This window comes from Ciona intestinalis, chromosome 11 (assembly GCF_000224145.3).
Source record: "Ciona intestinalis chromosome 11, KH, whole genome shotgun sequence".
NCBI classification, from domain to species: Eukaryota; Metazoa; Chordata; class Ascidiacea; order Phlebobranchia; family Cionidae; genus Ciona; species Ciona intestinalis.
Genome location: NC_020176.2, coordinates 4,147,573 through 4,161,226, shown reverse-complemented (window position 1 = coordinate 4,161,226; position 13,654 = coordinate 4,147,573). Strand labels below are relative to the sequence as shown.

General features: G+C 41.6%; 1 protein-coding gene across 1 annotated transcript; it reads right to left on the bottom strand.

Moving 5' to 3' along the window:
- Window positions 1–68: 68 nt before the first annotated feature.
- Window positions 69–13,504, bottom strand: LOC100175541 (pleckstrin homology domain-containing family H member 2). The gene is made up of 27 exons (XM_009861972.3): window positions 13,270–13,504; window positions 12,176–12,238; window positions 11,194–11,343; window positions 10,244–10,327; window positions 10,109–10,190; window positions 9,845–9,990; window positions 9,211–9,784; window positions 8,826–9,022; window positions 8,388–8,457; window positions 8,264–8,319; window positions 7,413–7,454; window positions 7,149–7,353; window positions 6,177–6,475; window positions 5,597–5,771; window positions 4,638–4,798; window positions 4,190–4,369; window positions 3,850–4,107; window positions 3,529–3,711; window positions 3,332–3,429; window positions 2,787–2,964; window positions 2,480–2,638; window positions 2,181–2,378; window positions 1,776–1,960; window positions 1,500–1,629; window positions 1,314–1,400; window positions 829–954; window positions 69–521 (listed from the first exon to the last, which is right to left on the bottom strand). The coding sequence occupies exons 1-27, from the start codon at window positions 13,420–13,422 to the stop codon at window positions 441–443; spliced, it is 4,320 nt and encodes a 1,439-aa protein (XP_009860274.2). The 5' UTR covers window positions 13,423–13,504; the 3' UTR covers window positions 69–440.
- Window positions 13,505–13,654: the final 150 nt, after the last annotated feature.

Genomic DNA, 13,654 nt, shown 5'->3' with positions numbered 1-13,654 from the left:
CATGTCTCGTATTTCTCAACTACCTACCTTGTACTTAATCTTATACATTACACATATCAACACAAATATTTCCCAGAAGAAAATACGTTTAATGTCAAAGATACGACACAGAACGAGAATTATATAATAGCGAACAAAGAAACAAATCTCAAGTCATACAGTTCGTAGCGTAGCAGTGCGTTAATTAAAATAACAAGCATATCAATTGTGACTTTAAAATAACAAGCATATCAATTGTGGTCTATATTGTTCGTTTTAAATGAAACTATGTGTACGTGGTTATGTTTAAGGGCAATGTTAAAATTAAAAACTGAGAAGCATGCTGTTGACGTTGCAGTTGTGGTGTGTGGACGAGGGGGGAGTGTAGGTAAACAACAGGAATGGCTTTAACGAACACTCGGTCATGCGTGTGTTGGAATGATGATGACGTGATTGTGACGTCACGGTGACGTAATATTCGGGCGTAAGTTGAGAGGAGCAGCATTCATGTAGTCGGCGAGTAATCTCACTAATTCCAGCATCTGTGGGAGAATGGGTTCAGTAGTTAGAAGATTGCGTTATATACAAATATATAACATTCATTGTGGAAGTGTTATTGGACAAGATACTTGACTTTCATTGCTCCAACCCAGTGGTCACTCTTTGTCTAAATTGTCAGCCATACTGCCATACATTGAATAAATTATAACCACGATTGCCAAAAACTACACCAGGGTAACTCGTAAGCAAGGAGTAGCTGAGACAGAACGCCCATGTTATAATCGCCGCCGTTGCCCGTTATATGATGAAGAATATAAATCGTTCATTCATAGAACCATCTTAACATACCTGCAATATTGGGAGGTGGAAGAATAACTTTCTAGTGACACCCGCCATCTCGGATACCACCATCAGGTTGTCACGGCAACCACCGAAAGTTACAACGTCAGGGAGTCGACAAAGGTCTTTAACTTCCTGCATAAGAACCCCCCCCAAGGTTAAAACTTATAGAAGACATCAATAAAGCAAAATTGTTAAGTAGGAATTGAAGAGCCAATATCTAAATAACAAACTTGGTGGCATCCAGTAACATCTTCTTATTTAACCATCGCTGATGCGTTTTGGTTTTGGGGTTAATTCACAGTGACTTGATTAATGTAATGCTAAGAGTTTTTTTTTAAATTATGCAACAAATTAGAAACTCGCAACAAAATTACAAATTTGCCACAGAGCGATTTGATTAGGTAAAATAGGGGACGACTGCTAACCAGGCTGTATTTTACAATTACGCGATCCAAGGAGGTGAACAAGCAACATTGAAGAAACTGACTTACCATGGACTTGTAGCTTAAAACGTGGAAGGCGTCTTCAGTTACGGCTAACCAGACTATTTCTCCTTTTTGTTTTCCTGGCGTTTCAACCTGAATCATACATAATTAATTGATGTATAGCGCCATTGAATACAAGAATACAAAAGGTGGAATGTACAGGATTTTTGTTACTGGGAAGTTATGACTTACCTTTGCAAGAAACAGTGCAGCGCCACATAGTGGATACTTCCGAAGTACGTTGAGAAATATTTTTGTGCAGTCCAACGGTGTGGAACCCTCTAGCGCCACCCACCGGTCGTTTATTCTTTCCCTGATCAACCTTTAAAAAAATTAAGTTTGCTGTTACAATTACTGAATTTGGTGCTTCGAAAGATAAACAGAGACAAAGTCCAACCAATTGTATAATAAATGAGAGATATTTCGCCTGAAGGGTATCAATCTTTTATTCAAATATTAAGCTCTTACTTCTGCTGGTGTTTACTCCCTCCCTCCTGGTATCTGTGAGGATGAAACATCTTCATCACATGGTCTAACGATCCAGGGGCAGTACGTGATTGGTCGCCTAGATAAAACTTGGCAGCCAATGGTGTCGCTTCGATCGACAACTCTCGTGAGATGGGTACCATGTCACGTGATATGTTCTCACCCAACTGGAACGTAAAGATTCAAATTTACAAAAAAAAAGAAAAAAAATTTGGTTGAAATTTTTAACAGCCACTATTTGACTTTGTGTATAAAAACAACATCAGAGGTTTTATATTAATATTACAAGCTTCAGTAGTGGGACAGTGACTCGATTCTATTTGACGAGAAATGAAGCATTAAATTAATTTTTGCTTCATATAAGTCATGGCACATTACAATAGGCACCTGGTAAGCGATGAGTTTCTTCTCTTTGTCAGATTCCATTCTTGTGTAAGATTGAAAAGTGAGGCGTCGTCGATATGTAAACCTAGCACTGTGACGTGTAATGTCGAAACTGGGGTCCTGGGGTGTTGGGGGAACCCCCTTGCTCGTGACTGCCCCAAGACGAGAGACAGTTTCCCAAATCGAAATGACGTCACAAATCTGAGACAGAAGTTACAGAATAAATTATGAAGTCAGAAATTGTATTATGGTGAAATAACGACCTGATAGGAAATGTACTAATAATTTGTATTATGACGTACCTTCACCGAGGGTTCGATGCAATGCTCGATCTGCATTGTGACGTCAGGATCGTCGACGTAGAGCGCAAAACCGGCGATCGTTTGATGACGTATGCCGAGCTGGGTGGAGACGCGAGTAGTAAACTCGCTAACTGTCGTTGAACCATCAAAGCTAACAACCTGAAATAAATCATAAGTTACATTTTCTGTAGAAGGTCGACGATAGAGCTGTTTTATTGCAAAATGAAGAATAAATTAGTCTTGTACTGCGGTAGGTTTATCTTCGTATGCAAAAAAATAAGAAGTTATTTTCACTGGCAACACGGACCTGGTAGGAAGTATCAGAAAAATGCACGGGAACACTAAACGGTAGCGAATGGTGGTAAGGGTTCTGTAGTAAGATAGAGAGACACTCAGTTTTCGAAGGAGCCACCATGCGCTCGCCCAATGACTTGGTACGTTCCAATGCTCGTTGACAATATATTACGTATTGGCCAGCTTCGGTTCTATAAATTAAGAAGTGTTGATTTACTTTTATTAAACTAATGGTGTTAATAATTCCAAGAGATGCCCTGCGTTTCAAATTGTTATATAAAGTAGGGTGGGGTAAGATGGGACACCGCTTCATTCTATTTTGTCGTCCCATTTGGTAGTAAACAAAGCACATTCAAAGAATTATAAAACCATATTGTCGTGATTCGCATACACACTTGTTAATTGTTTAAAACACGATTAGAACATTTCGTTTAGGCTTTATGTACAATGTGAAATCCACGTTCAGATTCGGTTTGTTTTCAAGTGGACGGAACTTGAGCGACAAATGTGTGACGTGTGTAAAACTGGTACATTTCAAAAACGTGTTGTGGAACTTACTTGGTGGTAGAGTGGCGCTTCAAGTGTGCTCCCAGACACCATAAGATGCTCCTCCCAGGGAGGAAGAGTGGGAGAATCAAAGAGAATAACTTCCACGCCTGAGGAAAAGATTACGCGGTAAAACATGAGGATTAAATGTCGCCGGGTTCGGGAACTAGCTATTGTGGGGAGTTTGAAGGTTAAAGGTCAAAACGTACTTGTAAGTAGGAAGCGTCGTCGACCTCGGAGTCGCGTCGGTTTGTAACTTTGATCAGTTGGGCGTAGACTTCGTTTCGCAACTCGACGTGCGTCAAGCATGAGTGAGCAACGCGCTGCACCAAAGTCACGTGATAATCGGCGGAAGCGACGTCAAGAGACACGTTCGTAAAAAGTTGAATGGACTGAAAAGGAAAGGATTCGTGAAAAACAAGTTGGACTGAAACAAAAAAACAGTAATTTCAAACCAAGTTGATCCGATTTAAACCATATTGGTGTAAAGTTTTTACATTTAACCTTTCACAGAAAGAGAGAGCTCTTACTTTTGCAATCTTCATGGCTTCAGTTTGCAAAGCTTCCGACGACAAAGTAGTTAAAGGACGAGAGAGGCCTTGCTTGTTATAACAGAGCACAGGATTCCTCCATATCGAAGTATGCGCTTGTTGTGTGGCGTTCTTCCCCCCTTGCTTGGGTTCGCTCTGTAGAAGTCTAACAAACAAGCGTTCCACCTCCGTGGCTGGGGTCTTTTGGTTCTCTGATGACGTACGCACCGATGACGTCATAGCTCGAAACCACGCGGCCTGTAGGAGAGTCAGAAGTTTTAAAGGTTGCGTCATTCAACGTGTATGACGTAGTGTAATATAAATGTGACGTCGCACGTACTTTTTCAGCCTCATTGTCGAACGAGAAAAATACGTCTTGTTCTCCGTCGCTGATTGGACGAACGACGATCACGTGTTCAAAAGCAGGGGGCGGAGAGTTTGATCGGTTGTGACCTGGATTAACTTTTAGTTGGACGTCTTCCACCTCGCACCCACGTAACGATAATCGCATCATGGAGGTCTATAGATGTGATATATGATGTGAATGCTTGAACTTTGTAAGGGATATGGTTTGTTTGAATTTGAACGTTTGCTAAGAAATGGTTTTACGTTTTGACCAATTGGAAGAAATGGAAGACTTTTGGAAGAAATGGAAGACCCTAAGTCACCAATTGTATGGGGAAACCATGTATCTGTGCTTTGAATTTTAAAAGATGGGCGAACTTGGGCTTAAATCATGTCCGCTGGCGGCAATACTGTATAGGAATTATCAATACAGACTAAAGTACCTGAGTTTGCTTGTCCGCATAACATTCGACCACACCGTTGTTGAATCGCGCCCACACCCTACAGCTGTTGCCACCGATCGTTCGTTTCAACCAACCGGATACGGTTGTGATGTCACGATGGGGTTTGTGGGAACGACTTCCTTGCGCGACGTCACAGATTGCTACGTCATAATACATAGATTATTTGTGGCCCAAGGTGTAATGTACTTCGTATTTTACAGTAAACAGTGAATATGGGGTGTGCGTGTGCTGTGTGTGTAATAGACGACAGCGCAGAGAACATAAGGTGTATGGTATCGGAGATATAGATAACACGTTGCAAAAGCCTTTGTCTGTTGCCCTAAACTACAAATATACGTTTTGAAATTGTTAGACATAAACAATACACAAAATAGCGCTGTTTCCCAGGCTATGCTAATGCTATTGATGACGACTTAAAACACAAGTGCGTCAAAATAATCCGATTTCAGAACATTCAAAGTCGTTATAACGTGTATAATACGTCACACATATAATCCATGATGTATGAGTCAACTTTTCATGCGCAAACCGTTTCCAATAATCTGTTTGTGATAAATATTTCACGCAAATTCCGAGGCTTATATGTATGGGTTATAAACATAAGTTGAAGTATGGGCTATGTTTAAGCCAGTGGGGATACGTGGGCGTAAAGACTGGGTATAAGAAACAAATCCCTATTTTAATAAACTTCGAGCATTTATAATTGATCTTACACAGTATTGCTGTGACTTGGCGAAACGAATACTTACTAGTTACGTGTACTGGATCTGGTAGGCCCGAGTTAGGTACAAGTGTACCTTGGGATAAAAGTTAAAACCCTTGAAAACCGCACGTCTACGCAATCAATCTAATTTCTCCACATTAAATGAGTTAAAACCATGTTTTTTGTCATTTGCTTTTGAACCGTGCAAAATTAATACGTAATACGATGACTTTACCTTTTACCCAATCATCCGCCACAGTTTGTGAGTCAGCTATGAAATAATAAGTTCGTTTTTCGGCCACAATATGGAAAGTACAGTTGGTTTGATAATCTCGCGTCGCCTTGGCAACCTCGCCGTTCTCTAGCGCCGTTAGTGAAATTTGTCCTTGCGGTTTCTTGCCAACGTCCCCCTGGGAAATCAGGTATTGTCAGTTTAAGATCAAATAAGGCGGTAAAGTAAAGGCTCTATTGAACATACGCGCATATACCCCAAGGGATTGGAACTCGGTGGCTTTTGACCTGGTTTTGCTGCTTTTGTGACAACTATAAGTCCCAGACAGATTTAATGCACAGTCTTGTATTATAACCTTCATTCAATTGTTTGCTTGTGCTTCTTCAGTGCCAAAGGTTTAGTCGGGTAACAAACTTCAGCGGTCGCCGAGAATTCACCATTTTTACACAAAGTACTGCGTATGTTATAATATTAATTGTGAGGGTTCTCGAAAATTTTAAAAGATTAAAAGGGGCAAATAAGTTCAGGAAATCCTACTTCAAGCGATAACAGTTCAAGGTAATAGTATAATCCAGTCACCCACCGGGGACTTATAATAAACAAGAGCGTCTTGCTGTAGGACAAACCACCGCTTTTTCCAGGCCCGGACTCGCCCCCCGAGCTTTGATAAATAACCCGCCTTGTTCCCATTAAAGGCAGTAGGCGTATGCGTGTCTACAGGGGGTTTGACTGGTCCGCTTGGTCCAGGGTGCGGAGAGGTCTTGAATAACTTATGCTCAGGTTCGGAGGAATCAGTAGCATCAAGTGAGGGGTGGGTTGACATGGCGTCGGGTGGGATTGCGTAATCGCCTTCAGAGCTTGCCATTGATTGCTGGGAATTCGCTGAAATGTTGGGGATATTGAATATTAATAATATATGGATGTTTACTCATACGTAAAGTAATAATAGTAGAAAACAATGAATATCATTGTCGTGTTACGTCATTTTTTTACTTCCATTTCCATAAAATGTCAAACCGTAATGTATTTATTCTAACTTTCATAAGTGTCAATCAAATAAAACTAGACCCATATCATGACCATTTCACGCGTCTTGTAACCTGTTTCCGTATGGCAACGTTTACAGTGCTTAATGCTGATGGCCTCCAAATAGCGCGTTATTTTGACAGCGGCTACCGTCGTGTGCCATTTGGTTTTACAGGCCATCGATTAAATCCTATTACTCGGATCAATATATTGGGATTATTAAAAATTCATGGCAGACGGCGGAAAAGGAGGAATAATGTATTTGGGCGTTCGGGTTATTACTCTTGAAGCTAATGGACGGACAATAAAAACGAATCCCTTTGACGAGCAGTGAGTCGTGCATGCACGCCTACATGCCTTGGCAGGGTACAAGCAATATTATTGGCCCCACAGTGACGCTGTTAAAACTACAAGCCATTGGAATTTTAACGATATCTTTCAATTACTTTCTTTGTGTTAAATGCGAACACAAAAACAGTCCCCCAAAAAAAACTATGATTAAATTGAGATTTATTTCTTGATGTTTTACCTCGTTTTGTTGCGCGTAGCTGCGCTGGGCTTCCGTTCCTTTTCTGTTGAGTTGAACCAGGGTTGGTGCTTTCAGCTGACGAGGAAAGGCTGCGTGAGATTGGGGGGTGGTGGCGAGGCGAAAGCTGTCGGGGGAGGGAGGAAGGGTCCTCGTCGGAGGAATCGGACGCGTCAGTGAAAGGCGTCGGTTTGATGAGGATTGCTCGCTGCAGAGATTTAGACGATTAGTATAAGTTTGCGGTGAGCTTTATTTATACTGGCTTACCCCTTTCGTTTTGGTGTACACGGGAACGGTGACAGGTTGAAGCTGAAATCATATCATTGCGGTGAGAAGGGAGTTAATTAAACTGTGGCGTGAGTTATGTAGGCGGTTTATGGGTAGAGAAGCCATACTCGTTGAACCTTTTCACCCAAAACGTAGAAGCCAAAAAAAACAGCGAGTTATTCCCAAAACAGAGAATTTCCGAGCGCGGTCGTTCAAACGGTGCAGTCGGCTCACTTTGTTCGTCATGTGTGACAAAGTGCGCTACGGATGATGGGAGTCGGGGCAAGACGGGCTTATTAGTTTTATTGACAATTGCCGATAAATATGGCGGAGATCCGTGGCATTTATACTTTGTGGGCTATGTATATAGGGAACTGCATTTTCGCTGATTGTTCTGTGGTAAACGCGGTACAACGTTGTGTTGGAGCATTTGTTACCGTTGGGTTGCTATTCATGTGCGTTGCGAGTGAAGGCCCACCAAAATCTGACAGTGCATAACAAACACGCAACAAACGTTAAGACAATGGAGTCTTTTGTGACGCACACAATACAGTAGAAAGGTGTTTCGGCACGTCGGACTTCGTAAGCCACCGCTGCCAGTTACGAATGGTTCAATACACGGTCAAATAAACATTCTTTCGCTTATTGCGCCAGAACGTTACTTATATTACTGGCAAGGGCGTGCCTTATGAATTAACGAGCCCAGCGCGCGACCTACTTTCGCCATAATCAGCATGTAGGCAAGGGGCCAATGACCCCCATAATGAATTCAGCATAGGCGGATAAACCACAGTAAAGTTATTCTTCGTCAAACAAGTTTATGGAGAGCATAAAACGAAACTGAGGCTTACCTTGTACACGATCTCTGCGAAAACACCGGGCTTCTGGTCATGTTGAAACGGCGACGCTGAAAAACAGGAAAACGTTAGATTTTATGGCGATGGTTCAAAGTTCAATTACACATGGATGGCTTACGTTTGTGTTTATTGAAAGCATTTGATGGAAGTCGAAATCCGTTCTCCGCAATGCTGTAAATCTTTGCTTCCTGTAATTTTGAAATATTGGTTGGATTTTCTCCTTTCTAGCTATTATAGTTGACAGTTTACAACGTAAAAGTGAATACACAGTACTACAGTAGTAACGAAATGGTCATGGCTTTTACAACATGCACTATCGATCTTGAAATGTTTGTAATATGGGGTTGAATTGTAACAACCGCAAAACAAAAGTATTTCAACGGTCCTATAGTTAATTAAAAAATAGTCACCCACAAAGTTACATACGTGGTAACTCATAAGCGTGTGTGACACAAAACAACAACTGTGTTATAACGGGTACCGTTGTCCCACTACAAAAGCACGATGGTAAATATAGGTAACATTCATTCATTTATTTTTATTTTAAAAGAATTACCCAAGTTGGGAGTCGGTGTTGGGGAATGGTGGGAGGAATTTTTGCTCCTTTCCATCTTGGGAGTGGGAGTGAGGAGGAGAGGATGGATGCGGATGTTGGGGAGTGTGGAGGACCAGGAGGATCAACCACCATGTCCTCCTCTTCTTGGAGGATGGCTGGAAGAGCTCCTTGCGCTGGAGAGGTATCGGTGCTCATTCCTAATGAGTAAATATATTATCACTAAAATTTTAATAAAAATCCTAAATCCCAATACTGCAATAGTATTTAACCTATCTTTAAAAAGTCAATCAAATAAAATTCAACAATTATGGTCATTTCATGTACACTATAACTTATAACTGCATGGCGATATTAGAATCGGAGTATAAGTGAACGGATAAAATACCTGGTACAGTGATGGGAGAGGTCCTTAATCGTGATGTAGAGCTGCTTCTTGTTGCTGGACTCTTCGATTTTGATCTTTGTTTATCTTTTTTCTCTCTTCCTCTTGAAGGAGTGGAGTCCTCATGACTTCGGTGTCGTTGATGCTCAGTGAGTCCTTTGAACCGCCGTCGAATGCTTCCAAATGTTCCCATGAAATGATGATGGGTCGTGTTGGGAGGAGAGGAATCAGTGGAGTCAGATTTTGGGAGGTTGGATCTTGTCATTGGAAGAGTGGACGACTTCTTCTTTCCGGACTTTGGAGAGTCCTTATTCGCGTGCAATTCATGATCTCCGGTGCTTTTAACCACAACTGCCCTTGCTTCTGTTGTAATAAACCGTGCGCGGGGAGACTCCGGAATTCTCACGCTTTCCGAAACCGGTTTTGACGGAATCGGGATTGGCGATGACGTAGATGAAGCTACGTTACACGCTAGGTTGGTGACGTCATCAACTTCTTCCGAATTATCAAGATCCATATCGGTGTGTGATGTCACGCGTTCCGTGTCTTCATCCATCACGAACGTGTCCTCGTGGTCCTATACAGAAAAAGGGCGGTCAGGCAATACTAGACCGATGGGAGAGTCGATAATTCAAACCTTGAACAATGGATTATTCTGCCATCCTGGGCTGCTGACGGAAGGTGTCTCGCAAGTGAAGGCGGTGTCAGAATCCCGCAAAGGAATAATCGCCACCGGCTGAGGTTTGCTGCTGAGTGGCGCAGGTGCCGGCTTAGCGAGGAGCTCTGCAACACAAGGCCATGTTTTATGAAGGTTCTGTTTGCCGGCCGTCGGTTTCAAGTGCTTGTTTCCACATATAGGGAGCACTTGGTCAAACAACGGTAGCGAGTGAGGACCAATCACCTGTCAGCCGTAACTGCATCGCTTGGACGGCGGCGTTCAGTCGCTCATTTGACTCCCGTAAGTGGTTTTTCTCCTTTTCCGACTAAACAAAGCGGTGTCAGAAAGGGTAAGCTTGGTAATCATAAACAAGCCTACCGTGCTCAGTGCAGAGCTGACCCATTCCTTGATCTTAAACGCTTTTTCGTGGATCATTTCTTTCTCGACTTTCCTCAAATATTTCTGTCAAAAAGTAATTTAATTGTAAAGGGGATTTTCGGGAAAGGTTTTAAAAGCCATGGCGAGCACGTTTCGTTTCTGTCGCGTTTTCTCTTCTCATTAAAAAGTGATAAGCGGTGCGTGGATAAATTCCGCGGTTCCGATTGTTTGCTTCACTGGTGCGTTGCTGCGCCCGATTACGATCAGACTTAGCAGAGACATGAAGCGGATATCGGGATCATAGAGAGTAAATATGATATCCTGTTGCGAAATGAACCCCTATAATCAATTATACCAGTTTTTATAAAAGTTGTAACATTTCGGTTTTCGTTTAGAACTGAGAAAATGAGCAGAACACGTAAATTTCACAAGTTACAACTGTGTATTTAACACGGGTTAATGCGGTCGTTTTAATTGCCATGTCTAATAGTTTACCTATAATTAAACGGTCGTGTAACTAAACGTATAGAATAAGCTTGTAGCCGATTTCATTCATAGTCATACCCTTTAACTAGAGTACAGCTTTATAGTCATATACCACAATTCAAACTCGCGGTTAAACAAGAGATGCTACTTTACAAGCGAGTAGCTCTAATGGTGACTAACTGTCGGCACTCTGTATTGTATAAACTGCTGATTGTAAGATATGCCATAAGAGCATTATCGTTCATCAGTTTACATTAAACCGAAGCAGCATTAGTGCTTTGGTACAAATTTTCGCCTTTGTTTAAACAGAAAGTTAATTGAACGGATGTTTATATATGTTCAGTTTCGTGCCAAAAATAAGCCTCGTTGTTATGTATAAGGGTGTAGGTCGTAGGAGGTATAACTTTGTTATGAAGCACAAGGAAAGTGGTGAAATAAATTTAAATAACATTTTCGATATATACCTCACACTCTAGCTCTTTTTCAAGAGCAACTATTCTCTCCTGTTGATCCAAGCATCTCTTCTCAAGATCCGACATCTTTTCAGTAGTGAACCGATCCTCCTCGGATGCGGCTCCTGGCACTCCAGCCAAGCTCTCACGAAGAAGAACCAACTAGGATAGAAATAGAAAGTTATCAACCGAGGCGAGCAATTTCACCATAAACATGTCTGCGACACAGCGCCAACGGGCACTCGGCGCCGCACGTTACGGCTGTATGTAGTTAGTGTAATATACTGGTCTAGGTTGGTAGTTTGGCACATAACGAGCAATCATTTGCCCCTCGCAGAGCCAATTTATCAATCATTGCACCGTTTGACTTTAGTTTCCTCCTGTCCAAATGGTTCATTATAGAGAAACGAGAAGCGAGGGTGCTGTGGGCAAAAACATAACAACGGAAATAGTGTCGTTGGCGAAGTGCTAACAGTGTCGGGTTTTCGAGCAGTTAAAAAACAAATTCACGGAAACAAGGTACCGCTGTTCCGCGAACAACTGGTCAATTTGAAACCTATGCAGCTGTTTAACTCCCATAACACCAAGTGTAACCGCTACATTTTGAATGGCGTTTCGGTCGCCGAATCCATATCGACCGAATAAAGCCAGTGCGTGCTAAGAAATAAGATCCGAGTTTTAATTGACATGGGAGCAGGGTTAGAACATCAAGTGGCCGAGGCAAGCGCCACAGCTGTGGGTTGTGGTGTCAATGTATCGGTAGGTAATTTGCCATGGTCTGGCAACTACGGGAAGCTTCTGACAGAGGAGCGAACACGACAGGTGCATATTATCTTACGATAGTTTTGGCTCGGGGTGTCGAAACACAATTTCCTTTGTTCCGCGGTTGCGACAATTGTGCAGAAAAAAACAGCAGTGTTTTTAAAAGGCGCACTGAAGCGAGCATTTCAACCGACAGGGAATAATTGTTAAAAGGAATTCAAGCAATTCGAACCTGAAACTCGGCGTCCGCGGCTCTTGCTTCGGCCTGCTCAAATTTCAGAGTCAGTTCCTCCATCTGAAACAACAAAACGTCCCTTAGTTCGCGCTTGATATTAGTTACCAGCGTCAAATAAAAACAAACATAACACACCCGCGAGGGACGGCAAACCAAAAGCGCCAATCGACGGCTTTTAGCGATCAGTGATTGAGAGCCGTGTTCGATAAGAACAACAGCGGGGTCGTAGCCATAAATCAAGGCCTGTAAGCGGGCACGCTCAGGCGCGACCACGCAGTAACCTAAGCTAAGCAAACTGTAATCGAATCAATAACTTCCTGCCCGTTGTGGCGGTGGGAAGTGATACTGATGAATGGCTACTTGGTGTAAGATGTATCACTTAATAGTGGTCCAGATTACACGGGAGTTGTTGCCACGCCATGGAAGGATTTACGAGCTTGGGTGGTTGTCACACACAACAATGACATATTAACAGCAGGCTCATGCTTTGTCATAAAACTTTCCCAGAAAGCAAAGCCCTAATACAATACACAGGGCGATGGATTCACACATTTTTGCACAATAAGGTTGTTTTGGCATTCGAAACTAGCAAAACAGAAAGTAACACACTTCACAAGTCTTAAGCCAACATCTAACACCCAGTTGCTAATGGAAAGTAGATTCATTAATCTGTGTTGATACCCACTATTGACACTTGGTAAACATTCAATATTTAATAAGCTGAACAGGAAATGCCAAAACGGACAATTATAAAGTAACAAAAGGAAATGAAAACCACCATTTTAGTCTGAGTGTGTTTCCTTGTAAAATGAAAACCAAATTACAGGAAATGTAGATAAATGAACGAAACCAATTCGCTGTTGGATACAATTTTATCATTATAATATAATCCCCCAAAAATAACAAATTAGGACCATAGTAGTGCAAATATAACTAACAAGTACAAACAAATACACAAGTATGTATCGCTGTTTAAATGTAAAAATCAATAAACACAAACTCAAAACCACTGCATTGTCATGAGAACCCACAAAGGACAATGAAAAAGTTTAAATGCCCAAATGACAAAGGAAAATGTTTGTCAGTTTTACCTTCTGGGATAATTTGGTCCTAATCCCAGTGGCTTGAACTCTGAATTGTTTCAATTTTCCTTCCATTTGAAGGTAGAGTTTTTTCCATTCCAAAGCTGTTCGCGGGGAATCCCTACCATCCATATTTAATGTTGTTGCTTGATTTCTACTCATGGGACATTACATTACCAAGTCACTATGTCCTAGACCAAGTCTACAACTATTAAAGTACATGTTTACATACATGTTTATAACATGTACATTTGATAAATTATAATGTAATAAAGAAGTTTATGACACAGTTTATTTATTTACCAAAAGGCTACAAAAGAGCTTACTGCTATAAAATAAATCACTGCAAGCATTTATTTACTCAAGCTAAAGTTTTACTTTTACCACCTACAAA